This window comes from Vespa mandarinia, chromosome 17 (assembly GCF_050613455.1).
Source record: "Vespa mandarinia isolate Hongniang chromosome 17, ASM5061345v1, whole genome shotgun sequence".
Classification (NCBI taxonomy): Eukaryota; Metazoa; Arthropoda; class Insecta; order Hymenoptera; family Vespidae; genus Vespa; species Vespa mandarinia.
The window spans coordinates 558,363-577,339 of record NC_140826.1 but is presented as its reverse complement, the minus strand read 5'-3'; the positions used below and the strand labels follow the sequence as shown (position 1 = coordinate 577,339).

At 34.4% G+C, this 18,977-nt stretch overlaps 1 protein-coding gene across 3 annotated transcripts; it reads right to left on the bottom strand.

Moving 5' to 3' along the window:
• Positions 1–325: 325 nt before the first annotated feature.
• trx (histone lysine N-methyltransferase trithorax) lies at positions 326–15,997 on the bottom strand. 3 transcript variants are annotated; one of them, XM_035881876.2, is made up of 12 exons: positions 15,833–15,997; positions 13,870–15,307; positions 13,227–13,793; positions 12,692–13,128; positions 12,446–12,607; positions 11,969–12,364; positions 5,414–11,889; positions 5,117–5,279; positions 4,825–4,971; positions 3,964–4,635; positions 3,672–3,850; positions 326–3,448 (listed from the first exon to the last, which is right to left on the bottom strand). In XM_035881876.2, exons 1-10 carry the CDS (start codon positions 15,995–15,997, stop codon positions 4,462–4,464), a joined length of 10,125 nt encoding a protein of 3,374 aa, XP_035737769.2. In that variant the 3' UTR covers positions 326–3,448; positions 3,672–3,850; positions 3,964–4,461. The 3 variants fall into 3 exon arrangements, with proteins under 3 accessions (XP_035737769.2, XP_035737768.2, XP_035737770.2); XM_035881875.2 differs by having other exon boundaries at positions 326–3,850; XM_035881877.2 differs by lacking the exon at positions 11,969–12,364 and having other exon boundaries at positions 326–3,850.
• Between the last annotated feature and the right edge of the window lie 2,980 nt (positions 15,998–18,977).

The following is an 18,977-nucleotide window of genomic DNA, read 5'->3' as shown; positions in this document are numbered from 1 at the left end:
TACCTCGATAATTAGTAGCTATAAATAGTTTTCAATAATTATTTGTCCAAACACTGAATATTTTACAACAGCCATCGATATCTCAACTAGTCCATAACTCTATTAAACAGTTAGCAACTTTTACAGTTCAATTTTCACTTTAATAGTTATGCGTAGCATGTCCGATCGAATATCGTATCAATAATAGGGGTATATCATAAATTTTGTAATTTTCTAAAAAATATCCTCTAAAAAATATGTTGACCTAAAGATTATTATGACTGATAATCACAGACAATTTTTTTTTCAATTTTCCTTTCGTTCCACCTTCAGTTCGTCCTTAATATTATTCTGTTCTCTCTTTCTCTCTCTCTCTCTCTCTATCTACTCACTCTCTCGTTCTCTCTATTTACTCACTCTCACTCTCACTCTCTCTCTCTCTCTCTCTCTCTCTCTCTCTCTCTCTCTCTCTCTCTCTCTCTCTCTCTCTCTCTCTCTCTCTCTCTCTTAAACAAGTACGACGTTCAAATTTCTACATTTCGTTTAAACGTTAGAATAATTATATAGTTTTTTTTTCTTTTTTACAAGAAGCGTTTTATATTTCGATTTGAATTCCTTAGTCTCTTAAATATTCCTTAGAGGTACATTTAACAGAAAAGATGCGAAGAGAGAAAGCTCCTATTTGTAAAAGAGAGCTCGATGTGACGTTTCCCGAATTTGTTTGAAGAAGGAAAGCAGAAAAAAATGAAATAAAATATAAATAAATAAAAGTACAAAAATGGGCAAAAGTCGGCAACGTCGAGTAATAATAAAACGCAATAAATTTACAATCACAATTTTGCATATCTTTCTTCGATACAATTTGAACAGTATATATTTCAAATTTGCCGCCCGCCCGGATAGGTATAGGGAAAAAGAACAAAATATTAAAACAATAAAAAAATAGAACGACATTTTGTGTGCCTAAGGATCGGTGACTCGGTGATGTATTATGCTTTTTATCCATAGAATTATAAGTAATGGTAATTAATTAATAGTAATGATAATAACGAGAGCATAAATGTAATACTAAAGAAGCACGTCTATACTCTGCTAACAGATTAGAAAATACATAGGAGCAGTTTAAAAAATTACAGAGTATGTGTATTATGAAAAAAAGATATGTATGTAAATAAATCAAATTCACCGGGGGGTAAAGGAAAATGATGTTTTTTTCTTCTTGTTGTTGTTGTTTCTTTTTCATATTCAAAGACGCACAACCGTTAAAACTACTTTGTTTTCATTTCCTTTTCGGAGCATATATATCTTACGAAATATTGTAAATAAAAAAATAATTGGAAAATACAGCATGTTTCGTACATGACTATATATCTATGCGTAGCCATATAACCAGACAGTACATAGTCCATTTTATAACGATCACCGTGGGTAGAGCGACGCACAAAAGGAGGAATTTTGAAGTACGCTTTATTTATTTATAAACTCTCTGCGCTCTCGTACTTCAAAATACCGCATATATTAATTTTGTTTACGATTTTTAAGAAACGATTAATGAGGCTTTACTCGAACGAGAAACGCATCTTCCTTGTCCTGTAAAATGATTGATCCGTTGAATGATAGTTCCTATTCCATCATGTGCACCGTTTCAAAAATCTCACGACATTAATTTATTTTCCATATTTTCGTTATTGTTACTTTTCGCCCCTTTCTTTCTTTCTTTCTTTCTTCCCTCCCTTCCCTTCCCCTCCCACCCTCTCCCGTTAATCTCCCCGCCCCACCCCCCTTAGAACCACTCCAGCGCGTAATCAATAAATATCAATAAAATATCTAACATTGCTATTATATTTTCAAGTAATGTACCTTCCTTATGGCGTATTACCTTTTCTTTACAGATTAAAATTAATTATCATTATATTAACAATATTCGTCATCTCCCAATAATAATTATTTAATTATCGGTAATTACAATATTAAAAAAATTCAGAATATCTAAAACAAAATAAAATAAAAAGAAAAAAAAAAAAAAAAAGAAAAAAAAATAATAAAAAAGAAATGGCAATTTCTCGTGACCAGAACAAGTTCTCATTTTTACCTTGTTTTTATCAACTTTTTACAACTCAGCATACACATTTTGTACCAAACCAGGCCGATTAGAATGTTAACGCGGCTGGCATTATTCGTTCGATTGTAATAATGCTCCTGCCGTTTCATTTATCCTTTATATTACTTCATTAAATAATTCGCGATCGGTATTCATCATATAACGCATTTCTTATTATTTATTATCAAACACTTCCACTGCATCCTACTATATCTCTTACTCTAGGCCATTTTTTTCATGAAAAAGTGCACTTAACGGTGTCCATGAGAGCACCAAATATAAGGGAATACCACACCTCGGCAGAAATTGATTGATCGCACACTAAAATACTTTCTTTTACGCACAATGGATGCATTATAATAATGCATTTGCGATTCTCAAAGCTTGAATCCGAGTAATTGGGACGTATCTAAATGTATCACCGGGTTAAAGCGTAGGTACGTTAAAGGTAAGGCAAAATTGCGTTTCGCGATATAAGAAGTGACTCTACGGAGTGTCCGTAAAATATGAAATACGTTCCCATGAAGGACGTTACACATTTATCATTTTTTCTCTTTTTCTTCTTCTTTCTTTCTTTTCTCCTTCTTTTTTTTCCCATTATGGGAAAACATTGCAGAAACATTTGCTAGACGTACTCTAGAAATACTTATTAAAGAACCACCGTGATCGTGTACATACATTGCGAACATAATTATTATATGTATATATATTTATATATATATATATGTGTGTGTGTGTGTATGTGTGTGTATGTATGTTTTGTGTATTCGGATAAGCTTTGATTGAGTGAGTAAAATCACTTTCCTATTAGAAGTTACTATAAAATATTCTAGAAATATCATAATACTTCTATTAAGCTTCTGTAAAATAAAGTTGCTTCTACCTGCTTATTTATCTTAGCTTTGCGTTCATCGATATATCACAAAATAAACCAATAGGATTTATAATATATATGTATATCGTTGAAAAGGTGGAAGCACAACACATGTAGATGCGTTATTTCAAACTCTGCAGAAAAGACATCGAAATGATATTGCGCATATAATAATAGTTTTTTTTTTTCTTATGATAAAGAAGCAATTTAAACTGTAATATAGCTCGTAAAACGAGATTCCATCATCGTGTCTTTCTTCGACTATTAGAAAGACTTAAAAGTATCAATTATCAATGTCTGCCAAAGTAGGTACATCTCCAAACAGTATCCCACGATAGGGACTGTCTTATCTTGCCATTCTGTATCTCTCTCTCCTTAATAATTACGATCCTAATTTCATTTAAAACGGCTTGTGATTCTTTTTTTTTACTTACATCAAGATGATATCTACTCTACAATTACATAATTTACAAGAGAATATTTGAAATCCGGCCCTACAACAGACACGGGAGGTCATAAAGTTAATCATACACTGTACACTAAATTGAAATTTACAAAAGAAAAAAAAGTTTAACAAAATTAAAAACAAAGCAAAAAAAAAAAAAAAGAAAAAGATAACGTCGCTCACGCTATTTTAATATGCATTTAAATTTCAATTTGTAGCGATTATTTGCCAGCTGCTAAAAACAGTCGTTTTAAAATTCTTTGTTAAATTACCCTCAATCCTCTTCTCGTAGTTACTGTATAATACACGAATATATTAATCGCATCTCTTTCTTGATTCGGGAAACAAGTTCGAATTGTCATGTACGTCGTGCTGTTAAAAAATGTATGGTGCATCTCCTACAAACAGTACATCGATGATATACTATCTTTTTAGCTTGGTCCGATTCATTCTAGAGGAAAATCGAAAAATGTTACATACTTGAATAATCGGTATAATCACATTCAAAAATCTGTGTAATAAAAACACACGTAAAACGATAAAATGATGATAAAGAAGACTTACATTTAGTGTAAAGTGTACGACAACTTGTACACTTAAGCCTCAATAATAGACAATGTAAAGCCTAAATCGTGCAGAAAAGCACAGGCGTGAATAATATAACACTTTCAAGAGTCTCAAGCGTTTTCCAACACGCAAGACCCTTTAGGTATGAAAGCGGGACACGTTGAATCATTTATTGCTATAAGTATAGTCCTTAAATCAACTACCAAACGTAGCTGTCTAAAGTAACATTGTCATAAACGCCATTTTTTCACGCTCTGTAGCTGGCCTTCTAATCAATTTCTTAGCGCGTATCTACTTTCTTTTTGTAGTAATAAAAAGCTGCTATCTCTGAAAATAGTTTGATGTTCAAATGAATAATCTTCAATAAAATGAATCCTATATTCAAAGCGCGCGTAATTATAGCACATATTTCTCTTTCTTTCTCTTTTTATCTTTATCTTTCTCTCTTTCTATCTGTTTCATGGATGTTTGTTTGCGAAATTTTTATACGCAGTCTCAGTTGAGATATTTGCGACACCTGCGAGAACCACAGGTACATGGTATCTTGATATCCTCAAATGGAAATTTGTAGTCGTACGTTAACTCTTCTCCTTGAACGATGCGTCGGAGTGCAAAGATTAAAATATGTTTTTTACCTAGGATGTCTACCACTCTTGAATAACAATTTGGCTGTAACATAAATTTGAAAATGTATCTCTCTCTCTCTTTCTCTCTCACTCTCTTTCTCCCTCTTCCCCCTCCCTCTATTTTATATACTTTAAAGCATGCAAGTTAAATTCAATTTTTAATTAAATAAAACTATGCATTCTTGTTTATATAGATTATCTTGATTCATAGAAATGAAATAAAAATATATACCTCGCACGAGTGATTGATGAATCTCGCTGCATTTCCTTTCATTGTGGCATCAACAACTAGATGATCGTCGATTTTGAACATGTAACATCCGATATTTTTACTGTCATAGTATTTTTCTCGTTTGTCCGTCAAGGATGCACGAATTACCTAAATGAATTATTTTGATATCATGTATTTAATATGTACGATTTATATGACAAAATTCGTGTGTGCGTATATATATATATATATATATATATATATATATATATAAAACATGTTATATACAAAATGATTCTTTATATTCATTTACCTCTCCTGCATACTCAATGACCATCTCTCCAGCTTCTATGTCTCTTAAACAAAAAAGACCTCTTCCGTGTATGTGTGAATGGTACACTCCAACAGATTCTTTTGATGTTTCTTTAAGTATCCTAAAGCGCATTGCCATCGGTAAATTCGTGCTCGTTACCCGTCTATAAAATATAAAATATATATTTATATGTGTATATCTTTAAAAAATTATACATACATATGGAGTTATGGCGAATTTGATATATAAATAATAATATGATATATAAATAAAATTGAGCAAAATTGTAAATATTACCTTGATTCTGCTTCTGAGATAGCAATCATTTTTGGTTGCTGTCTATGCCTTGATGCCAACCAACTGAACATATCGTGCACTTTTCTAGCCTTAAATGGCTCCGCACGAGCTGCACCATTATCACATGCTGCTAGAAGATCATTATCCGTTTCACTGGATATTGTTGGTGTCAAGTTATGAAATTTGGGTTTATATTTAGTGCATCTATTGACACCTGGTAACTGCTCGACTAGATATACTGTCGCATTATTTTCTAACCCAAGATTTTCAGAAAGAGGATTATGCGGTAAAGGAGGCAAATTATGAGCCTTTCGAGCATTTTGCACAGCTTGGAAAACCATATCCCACACTTCGGACATTGAAGATGCAGTATGCGTAAAACCATCCTGAGATTTGATTTCATACATTAGACTTGGCCCTTTCGAACAACTTTTTTGCACTTGTGGATTTGAAGTTTCTTTCTGAGGAAGTTTCATCGACTTTGTAATTATTCTAGGTTTTTTCACAGCAACTGGAGGACTTTTCTTCAATACATTCACTTTGTTATCTATATTCTTCACTTTTTCTTCTATCTTATTTGTTTTTAACGTAAACGTTTTAATTGGTAAAAGTTGTAAGGACGTTATTTGCGGTACCTGCTTTGTTGGTAATATCTCCACTGATGTTACTTGCGGGGATTTTTTATTTTGCGTTATTGCTTTCATATTGTGCCTAATCTTATAGGAACCATCTTGTAATTGTTTTTGCAATACGATCTTCAAGGATGTGCTATGCAATTTTTCTTTATCGAGTTCCAGTTTAAGATTGTCCTTAACTTTTTCCACAGTTTCTGTATTCAATTTTCGTGTTTCCGTTATATTGTTAACTTCGTTTTCAGATTTTTTCATCGGAACAATGCTTTCAATGATCTGTCTCTTAGATTCTGCATTTGTTAGCTCAATGGGTGACTTTATAATAGGTTTAGTTGGTTCTTCCATAACAATTTCTTCTTTTTCTACAGGTTTAATAAGATCTTGTTTCGGTGTAACAGCCTGCATTGGCAAAACCCTATTCATGGGTCTGCTTGTTGGTACATTGCTCATAGACATTGTTATTTTATTTTGGACATTACAACTAGTTACAACTGGATTACTACTCGTGCTTACGTTGATACCGTTAGAATTTGATACATTACTGCTATAACTATTATGCACATTATTTACATCATGATTCAACTTATTTACAATTATATTCCTTTGTGTTATGCAATGATTAGGTAAGGGCAGTATTTTAGATGATATGCTAGCCTTTATCATGCTGGTATTTTCTGATACATGTTTCGAATCAAAATATGGTCTAACACTGTTACTAATAATTTGTTCTGTGTCGAAAGAAGTTGTTTCTTTTTGTTCAGTAATCTTCCATGATCCACAATTTAATTGTATGCCTGGATGTGAAGCTGGACTTGGACGTACTGCAACTCTTGGAATAGTTGGCATTGTCTGTTGTAAGGGTTTAGGAGGTGATGTTATTCTTGGTGTAATCGTAATAGAAGTTTCGGATGAACATACATCTGGTATCTGCACTTGATCTGCAAGTGCTTCTACTACTGTCCTACAGGGTGACGGTGATATAGAATTACATGCGATCGAAGCAAAATTTTGTTCGATGGTAGTGGGAATATTGATCTGTGGCGTTACGACCGTGTCTACTACTGGTGTATGTTGACTGACCACGACATAACCACCAGGTACACCAGTTACCGCAGATACGCTTGGTACATTCCCCATGGCTTGTACATTTGGTACATTTGGTACACTAGGTATATTAGGTACAGTAGCTACGCTAGGTGCAGTAGGTGCATTCAGTACACTGGGTACAGTGGGTATACTAGGTACACTAGGTACACTAGATACACTAGGTATGCTGGGTACAGCAGGTACTGTAGGTACACTCGGCACAGTAGGTAAGCCTGTTACATTAGGTACACCTGGTATGCTCTGTACTGCTTCAACTGCTGTTACAGTTGGTACTCCAGAAACAGATTGAACGTCTACAATAGGTTCCATAAGCTTAGAAGCCTGAAAAACTTGCGTTGTTGTTTGATAACTGCTCGCTAAGACTTGCGGTACTGCTCCAGTCATGAATTGACTCGAAGACATTACAGTATTGCTCACTATTGTTTCTAAACCATAATACATGGGCTGATTAGAAACAAACATACTTCCTGTTGAATCTGTAAACATTTCTAATGTCGGAGTAGAACTCAATAACAACTGTTCCGATGATATTACACCACATTGTATTGCACTTGGTTGCTGTTGTATAATAGTTCCCAAAACTGTTGGTTGGGTCTGTGCAATTTGTACACTTGGTAATATTGATATTCCTCCATTCTGTAATGCTAGTAAATTATCAGATGGCGTTTGTATGTATGTACCTGGAACTAACTGATTAGTTGTTATAAATTGTGGTTTGAATCCTGTTTCATGTTGACCACTGATAGCAGTTATGTATTGCAAATTTTGTCCAGATTGCTGTTGTAAAGTTTCAACATATGCAGACATAATGCTTGGCGAAGGAACTTGTTGCAAGATTACTGTTGGGCCATTAGGCCTTTGAGCCTGTTGTAATTGAATTACAGGAGTACTAGTTTGCATTGGCTGAAGTCTAGTAGGCCCGCTATGCGACTGCATGGAATTCTTCATAACATGCGATTTGATGTTTTTTGCACGAGGTCTAGCAGCACGAGGTGATTTTGATTTTGTTACTCTTGATATTTGAATATTTGTTAATGATGCGTCATTTGTTGCCGTTTGTACACCAGTAGATGAAAATGTTGGCGATACTTGTGGACTTGGAACACTTTGAGAACTTGTACTATCTGGAGAACTTATTGGCATATTTACCAAAGTTTGTGTAATACAAGAATCATTAGAGATCGATGGAGGATCTGTTATTTCTGTTATCTGAACAGTACTTTCTTGAGGTAATACTGTGGCATTTGGTAATGTCGCTGTCGTTCTAGTGTATTGAGTCTGCACAATCATATCATTAGACGTTAATACTGTTTGATGAACAGTTTCCACGGTAGCACGAGTATGTAATTGTGGTGTAATAATTGCTTGAGCAATTGGTTCTATTTGGATTCCTGGATGGGGTGATGGTACAGAGGCTTCTATAGGCGATGTAGCTTGTATTTCAGTATATTCCGATGAAAGTGTATGTCCTTCTGATGGAGAAAGAGTTATAAATTGTGGAGATACTGATCCAATATTTGGAGAAAATCTAGAATCTGGAGATGCTAACTTATTATCCATAATTTCAGAATCACTATCGCTTGTAATCATAATATCACAGTTAATTAGATGTCTATTATAACTATCTTGTGTTCTATATGTGCAACGACATCTTTCACAAGTTACAGGTTTTTCAGTGTGATCGATCGGAGGATCATAATGTGGAATGACATTGGTTATTTCATTCTCGGCATGTTTAGGAGATGTACATTCGTCGTCGCTAGAAACATCATCTGCTCCATCTAATTGTGGAATTTGTAAATTTAATTTGAGATCTTTCCCTTTGAAAAAATTCGATTTATGCTGCATCGATTTTGAAATATGAGAGAAATTATCTTTGTCATTTTCTTTTCGCGTATCATTGTGGGATAAATGTGACCTGAGAAGACCGAAAATTCTTCGTGAATGCTGTACATTTGAAGGATGTATAAATAAATTTAAATCTTTTTCCTTAGATAAGATCCATTCGTTATCATCACATGAAGATTCATCGTTAATACCATCTAATTGAGGAATGGATAAGTGTTCAGATCTTTCCAAAGATGTTTTTTCCTCTATATTATATTCAGGAGAACTACATTCGCTAGCGCTACTTGGATCAGCAGAACCATCCACTTGTAATATACGAGGCTGTTGTCTTGTGTGCCAAAAGAGTCTTTTATGTTCTTTACCATCGTCTCTTGAAGGCAATACGTGACGATTAATGCCATTTGAATCCTCAATACAATATTTTATTTCACGTACTGAATCAGATATAATATTAGGAGTATTAGCTCTACCAACAGTAACCATTATACTCTCAGGAATTCGTAATTCATGAATCATAGACGTATGTTCATTTTGAGCATCAAGTACCATTACACTTGTTTCAGTAGATTTTCCTGCTGTGTTTCTAGGTAATTTTCTTCTTTTTATACTAGGACCATAAGTATTATCCAACTTGCAACTCCAAGTAAGACTGCAAGATCTCTGATGATGTCTTGGGCCTCCTACTATTAGTGAATTATTTGATATTACTTCTGATTTGGAACGTTTTAATTCTCTACCACCACGCTTTTGACTTTTAGAATTGAATAAATCATCCATAAAATCTTGAACAGAAGTCTTTGTTTCTAAATGTACCCACAGATCGTTATGTGTTCCTAATTCTAATAAGGAGGGATCCATTTTAGAGATTTTACTTTCTACTGGCTTAGATGATTCCGCTACTTCGGAAGATAACATATCATCTTTAAATAAATCGTTCGTGAAAGTACCGTCATTTTTCAGATCCATAGTTAAAAAGTCCTCAATTGTCATTTTCGGAAAAATATCTTGCATGGAAATTCCATCCAATAAATCATGGGGTAAATCCTCAAAAATAGCTTCTTCCAATTCAGGAGGTAACAAATCTGTATTATTTTGCTCAGCTAAATTTTCATCAACTTCTTTACTACATACAGTATCCAATAATGCATCCAAAGTTTGTTTTACAACTAAATATTCAACTTTATGTTTATCTGTTGACAGATCTTCTTTCCTTTGCTCTTTGGAATGATCAATGGTAATATTATTTTCTAAATCAGCCGATACTTCTGGCACAAATACTTGCACGTACGTTCTAATATAATATCTTACAATTTTAAATGGATTTACAGTGGACCAGTATAGCCGTGAACACTTATAATCGCAAGGTATTATTTTTTCAACTGTATCAGAAAATTCTGGTACTATCGTACCTAAGCAATCAATTATTAATGAGCCGATCATCACTTTGACTTTATTTGGTTCTACATATTTTTTCTTCTTACGATCAAGTTCCACATATACTGGCCTCTTCAAACTAAAATCAGCTTCATTATGTAGCGGTTTATGCGTCGAGTTGTTTAAATGCAAAAAGCAAAATACTGTTTTGTCATCATTAAAAGCAAGACCAATATTTCTTGCACAGGGATAATGGAAAGTGTTGTTACAATTTTTTGCACAGCATCCTATGCTCGCTCCTTTTTTACCACATTCACTGCAACGGATCAAACGTCCTCTTGAAATAGCACTGTGAACGTTTTGCAGGGAACCATCAATTTCTTCAAATACTTCGTTCGACCATAATGCACAATTTGCATGGACCCATTCATTTTGGCCACAATATAGAAGTCTACCTTCCTTCGTTTCTTGACCATCACCTAATCCTTTACACAAACAGCATGACCTGCTATCTTCTTGATTAGCGTTATATAAATTCAATGGTTTTGCTGCAACACCTTTGGAACCTTTTATTATTTCTTCTTTGTTCATGTCTACAATAGAATCGTCAGACTTTGGTATCGACGAATCATTATTTTCATCAGCATTTATAGTTGAAGTGGGTGCACCACCAGTCTTATGGTCAGTTTTAGAATATTTCGGTACAAACCATGGAAATACTTCTTGTAAAGTTTCGTGATATGCATCCATCAAATCTTTAATATCAGTACGATTAATTACGTGCTCCATATCTGCATGAAATTGGATCAATGATTTATATTCGTTATTATTAACTTTTTGTTTAACAGTCATTAGCGTGGGCGATGGTCTCATAATAATTTGTTGTTCCGCACAATGACAATCTGAAACTTCACCTAATTTCTCGTTAGTAGATTCCTGATTACGAATCGCATCTTTTTTATCAACCTCCAGTGTATCTTTAGGGATACAATTTTTTACCCTCACAGTACATTCTTTCAAGTGAAACTTTTGTCGAAGACGACGTAAGCCTTTTCTCGTTGATCCTTCCGTTGATTGTTCCTCCAATTCAGATTTGTTTGATAAATCAGATTTCAAACTGGAGACCGAATTATGTTCTCCGTTTCCAGTTAAATCATCAGATTCATCCGACGTGGTAATCTCTTTATTGTTTATACCATTTACTTCAGTTTTCTCTTCGGGAAGATCTATTTTCTTTGCAGTTGAAATTGACTTACAGAAACATTCTTTTTTAGGACTCCACTTCAACGCGGCACAAGCTTTTCGATTCTTACTCAACGATTTAATTACACCGATGAGTCCAGCTTTAAGTTCTGCTTCAACAGCATTTCTCCAAACAGAATTTGGATTGTCAGAACATTGTTGACAGGTAAATTCGATGGAATCTGGAAGATAACTAAGAATCTGATATTTTTCATCCGAGAGACCTTCGCAACGAGCGTGAACCCAGCAAGAACATTCACTACACTCCATCATCTGGAAATATATTTGTAATCATGTATAATTTAATGAACTAGCGAACAACGCACGATAAATTATTTTTTCTAATACTTACTTTAGTATCAAAATCATTTTCATTGTAACATTTTTGACATAATGGACAATAGTTTCCTTGTTGTCTCAATTTAAAGCACATAGAACATAAAGGTAAATTGCCTACGTGAACGTTTACACCCTCGCTACCACAACTTTTACACTTGATGCAACTTTGACACACATAAGGTCTATCTGGACTATAAAGTCTAGAACTGATACCAGATTTTAAAAGACATGTGTGATGAAATGACTGACGACAACGAATACAAGATAATTTTGGACCAAATCTTAAATGGCAGGATTGACATATCGTACACCTTGGACAGCACCAATTTGGTTGTGAACAAATATTCCATTCACTGGGTTCCAAACAAAAAGCGTGGTATGGTTCGCAACAACATTGACAGTAAATCAGCTGGAAAAAATTAATACATAAAAAACATCGCAATATATTACACATTAAATAGCACATATCACTTGAATTTTTCATACATACCGCTTCTTTCCCGGCACTCCCGCAAAGGAAACAAATAGCAGGAACGTGAAATAATTCTGAACCAATGAGAGCAAAGCCTTTTGCCCCAACTTCTGTAGGATCATATTGCTCCCAGAAGTCTATAGATACTGTGTGTGATGTGTCAAGATTAGTTTTTGAAATCTGTAAATTAAAATATTTTATTTTAATACATGCATTTTAATATATGCAAAGCTTTTTAAACAGTAGACTTAAGAATCTATTTACCATTGAAAGATTAGACATGGGCATATTTTGCTGTGATTTTCCCTTTTTCGAATAGGATTGTTGTACAGTATTAACATTTGTATTATGATTATTTTCATCGCTATCCTTGCAGATTTCTTTTTCTTTTGAATTTTCATTTTTCTTATCAACCACATTAGTTTGTTTCGTAACTGCCTTTGGATTATGGCTATTATTTTCAGATTCCTCTTTACTATCCAAAGAAGGAAAAGTTGCTATTGGTTGTCCAAGAGCCACGCTTGCACTTCGACAAACATGCTTTACTCTTGGTCCTTTCAATTCGAGTTTCTGCCTAAGAGGTTGTGGACGGTGATTTATTTGTGGCGAAGGAAGTATAGGGTTTTTGATTTTCTTCCGTACTTTAATTCGATTGTGCTTTCTTCTTTTTTTATTTGGCGATGTACTCATTACAGCATCAACTGCAATTAATAAGTTTATAAGTGGATTTGAAATTTCATAATATAGATTTAAAGAATGTAATTAATTATTTGAAACATTGAAAAATTCATATCCTTACATTTCTCAAGTTTTGTATAAAGAAAACCACCTGTACCCTGATAAGCAGTTTTTTGGCCTAATTCGATATTCTTCCAGCTCATCGCAGACTTGAATAAGTTCTTTTCCAGACTATCTTCCGCTGGCCAGCTTATTTTGGATGGTGGCGATTTTTGACCTTGACAATCACTTTCATCTTGACCTAATAATGGTGATGTACTTAAGGGATCTCGCATCATAGGTGGTAACATGGAATTCAAACCAGATCTCAACGTAGCAGGTATATTATAACACTTGAGACACATTTTTAACCAACAAGCTGGACATCTAGCCTTATAAACACAACGCATGAGATTCCATTGATGACTTCTAACAACAGGTGGTACAAGACATAATCCATCGCCTTTGTGACACTGGAGGAAAGGAAGAGGACTATTTGTCGATTTAGCACAAGCTTGTCGTTTAATCATTTTACTAATAAATTTACGACAAGATTCACAACTGTGTATTCCAAATTTCCGTGCTTGTTTGACAAATCTATAAAAGCGTACTGCACCACAAACACCACATTTTATAGTTCCTGTCAATCCTGTAGATAAAAAAACAGACAATACATAAAAGTGTATATATACCTTATTAATAATGTGATAATAATCTTTAAATACCTAGGTTTGTGCTTCCATTGGAATTAGTATTAGTACTTGTTACAGAAAATGGTCCTTCTGTTCCACCCACACATTTATTATCCAATTTTAATCTTGCTTTTCTTAAAATAACTTTTCCTCCATTCAATTTTATTCCCGACCATTCAGATTGTTCATCTTCTGTGTGATTACTGTGATCACTTCCACTTTCAGATAAAGTACTTTCTGTATCAAAGTTATCTGAATTACTCTCAACTGTTTTGTCATCTTTGTTTAGGCAACATTGTTCTTCTGTACTATTATTTTCTGTTAATTTTGTATTATCTTGTGCATTATTTGGACTATTTGTATCGTGGAATACTTCACACTGAGTTCCTGATCTTGTTTGAACTCTGGAAGACTCATAATTTGGAACATTGATATCAGGAAGAACTTTTGTAGGAACAGATGTCTGTTTATTGTTTCTGGAAATGGTTGACTTAGTGCTCTGTACAGTTCCACTTGTATTCTCTGAGCTATCTTGCTTAACATCCGATTCATTAGATAGGTTATTTGTTAGTTTTATCTTAGAGGATGTGTTATTGTTTTTCTTCGCTTCTTTTACTATCGGTTTAGATACTTGTATATCTTGCCTTGAATCTGAGAACTTTGTAGAATTTTTTGCTGGTTGACTTGTAATTTGGTTATTTGAAGTTGTACGCTGAACTATTCTTTTACTCTTATTTTTTATCTCATCAACTTTTAATTTTGTATGTAATAAATTAACAGTTTCCTCTTTTGACTTTGATTCTTGATTGTTCAATTTGTTTACAGCAAATCTAGCTTTTTTAACATGTACATTAATATCATTTTCATTATGCTCTGTACCAGAAATATCTTCTAATTCTTCTATGAATCGTTTATTAGGTTTTATAACTCTTGACGAATGTGCACTGCGTATAGGTAATATAAATTTTCTTACAGTATTGGATTTATCACCAGACTGTACTATAGCATTACGTACATTGCTGCTATTAGATTTTGCTCTTTGTAACAATCTCTTAGCAGTACTATTGCGTAGTTGTCTAGTACGTTGGTGTTGATCTAGAATAGCATTCACTGACTTCAATACTGGAGTTTTCATAAAATTTGAAAATTTGATATTATTACAATTTCTTCTGGTTTTGGGTCTATTAATTTTTGAACTCCTTTTACAATCCGACGTAGTTAGATCTTTTTTAACATTTTCATTTGATTCAGAATTAGTATCGTACAATTTTTCTATATTATTTTCCATATCCATGGAAGAATTTTTGACATTCGTAATATCTTTATTAGAGCTAGATTGTAAAACATGATTTTTAACCTTAACGGAAGGAGCTTTATTATTTGTAGTTTCGGTACCATGTTGCTGTGTTTTTATGTAAGACACAGAAAGATTAGCCTCTTTAGTGCTAAAACCATGGAATGGCGGATGTTCCTGCAAAAACAATTATACTTTCAACGAAAAAGTAAAATATAATATTCAGTCGTACAAGAAATTGATAAAGTCATCGACTGTACATACAACAAAATACTACATTAAGATAAATTATGTATTTTGACATTGAGTAAATATATTATATAAAAAGAAAGATTATTTTGAAATTATAACATAACATAGATAAAATTTTGGGAGTTACTTTAAAGGTGCAACACAATTTGTGATCTGTATGGATGAAGAATCTTTTACAGAGTCATTGACACTTTCTACCATAGCAATATATCAGTGAACGCGACAAACACTCTACCATTTCGAGGCCGTAACTCCTTTCTAAAACATTAACCTTCATTACACAGTCGAATCTTGGCATTTTTCCGACGATCAAATAAACGCCGTATGCGTTTCATAGGACGCTCACGATGCGAACGCGATGGTAAGTGTCAAATACGATAAATTCTATGATCGGTAACGATAATACGAGGTTCACAATATATCGTGAACAAGTTCAAACTGTAAATTTACCTTCTCGTTGTCACCAAATGTTTCGTTGAACAGGGAAAGTCCGTAGTAGATGTTCTCGGCGACGGTTACCGAATCGTTTTGGACAGTCTCGGGCTGACCGAGAACTTTTATCCGTTTCCTGGTCACCGTTTTCGGCGGCTTCCCTGGAAACTTGGACCTTCCCATGTTCACACTTTTCAACGATCAACCTCAACCTCACAACGAAATTCTGTTTCCATTTTACGTGATTTTGCCCAGCCGAGGTGCCTCAACCGAACACCAACGAATATTTAACACACACGAAACTTGCAACCTTCGTCGATCATCGGTTACATTCGGACGAATTCGTCAATGACCGCGAAATACGCGCGTACTGTCAAACCAAAACTTACTAATACTAAGGTGAAATATGCCCTGTTTAACGTCCTCTGTGAACTGTCAAATCATGAACGGAGAAACAACCTGAAAGAACGAAAATTTTCTAGAATTTACAATTCATTTGATATCGATCAACGTTTATCGTTGAATTTATTCGTTGTTCAACGTTTACGTGATTGTTGTTAGTAATCAACTTTAAGAATCTCGTATCAACGTATACTACAAAGAACCCTAGATGATATTGGAAAGAGACAGAGTACGACGCCTCATTGTAGGGCGAACTCTCATATAATCCATTGTCAGCGCCGCCTACCGTAAACGCGAAGTATCAACGACGTTCAAGCACTCTACGTAATTAATTCAAAAAGCAAAAAGTGTTGAACGTATTCATATGAAATAATCATGAAAGAAGTTGACGAATGTTTAATATTCAACAAAATAATATTTTTCTTCGGCATAACCATAGATTAAATACTGTTTAAAACATCGTGTATGTATATATATATTCATCATACATACATACACACATACATACAGACAGAACATACATACACACATACATACAGACAGAACATACATACACACACACATCACACATACATACACACATACATACATACATACATACATACATATATATCCTATCCATTAATAAATTGAACAAAAACAAAAATGTATTTACACTTCCTAAGGTTATTCATATTTTTTCATGATGGTTATTTAATCATCAATATATCGAATATTAAGTAAAATAATATCGAATTGATAATTTTCGAATGATCGAATGATCGAATTTCAAGAATTTTGCGAAAATATTTATTATGAAAAGAAAAATAAAAAGGAAAAAAAATTGGCCCTAGGAAGGATAATCATTCGGTTAGTTGAACGATGACAAAAACGTTTATCTGTCTCGATCATTTCACTTGAAACGGTTGGCCGGGTTTGGTATCGATCGTATTCGTTGAAATTGGTCAGCTAGTCGGCTAGAAGGATGTAATAGAGTTAGAAGATCTATCCTTACGTTTTCGTTCTTTTGCATTGCATGCTCTCCTTGTACCGGTGCATTGACTCACGTTTTTAAATAGTATAGATCAGAGCGTGCGATCCTAGAAGAATAATAAGACGCATGGGACTCGAACGGCTGCACTGTACGACGTACATAAGAAAGAGAGAGAGGGAGAGAGAGAGAGAGAGAGAGAAAGAGAGAGAGAGAGAGGGAGAGATGCAGAGAGGGGGTAGGGAAAAAGAGAGTAAGAGAGGAGATGCGCCAAGATCACGAACACTTTTACGGATTAATAACTTCTCTTACATATCATGTCCATGCGTACGCTGGATAAACGTGTATTAGAAAAAGCGTGAGAGAAAATAGAGAGAGAGAAATAGAGAGAGAGGGGGGAGGGGAGGAGAGGGAAATAAATAGATAGAAGTTTAACGAGAAAAAAATAGCCACTTATTCTTTACATTTGCTGAGTATCTCTATTATCCATATCTTGTCTGAATATAAGAAAAAAGAATCATTCTTTTATAACGTCTCTTCGTACCTTCTACTCTCGTTAGTTTACGAAAGAATTTAATATACCTCGGTCTAACCGAGAATAAGAAAGAGAAATGGAGAGAGGCGGGAAGAGAGGGAAGGAGAGAGAAAGAAAGGTGGAGAGAGAGAGGGGAAAAGAGAGAGAGAGAAAGAGACAGACAAACAGAGAGACAGAGAGAGAGAGAAAGGGACAGACAGAGAGACTAATAGAGGAAGGACGAAGGGAAGAAAATGGAGACGTTTTTGAGGCGTGTGCTGGACCAATAAACGCACTTATCTGCGACCATTCGAGCTAATTTTTTGCCACGCGATAAATATTATACACGATACACACATATATATACACACACACACACACACAACAGCTATCTTTAATGGACGGTCTTGTTGATGATTCCTCTTGTTATTAAAGTATAAGAGCTCGTATGTGAAGTACATATATCTACTATAATCCTGTAGAAACGTCCTCCGTTAAGAATACATATATATATATATATATATATATATATATATATATTTATATATATATATACGTACGTACGTATATACGTATGTATATGCAATATATGCGTACTAGTTTAAAAGTCGTGTTTCAAAGAAATCGCTTGTTGCATATTCTCTTTTATCTCGATATCAGCTTTGTACCTCCAACAAGAGAAAGTGGATACCGGGTAACAATGCTCGGGAAAAGTGGGAGTGAAAACGTTGGAAGATTAAAGCACCTTTTTTCTTTTTCTCTTTTTTTTTTTTCATCTTCTCCTTCTAATTACTTTATTACGATTTGTACCTTAGCTCGTAATAATAAACGGCGGACTTTTTTTGCTTCATAATTCAAGGGCAAATAATCTCGAGCGAAGTAATTATCGGGCCTTTTTATAGCTTCAACATGGGCACACATACGCGCGCGTGCACACATACACGCATACACCTATGTATACGAAACATGTATATGAATACACCATGTTTAGAAGCGTTGTATAAGACACATAGATTATGCTTATAACGTTTCAGCATCCTTGACATCGTCATTCTTTTTGATTCATTCTGTTTAGGGTGAGTATTCTTATCGATTTCTTCGGTCCTCCCCTCTTTCCCTTTCAACGATTGTTCCAGCCCTTGTTCAACGTGTCGCACATCGATGCGTGCAACTCAGAAAGGCAGTCTCTCCTCCGTTGGTATGCCAGGCACGATAATTAGGAGGAAGCTAAAAGAAGACGCATTCGACGAAGTAACGAACCCAACCCTCCCTATGCC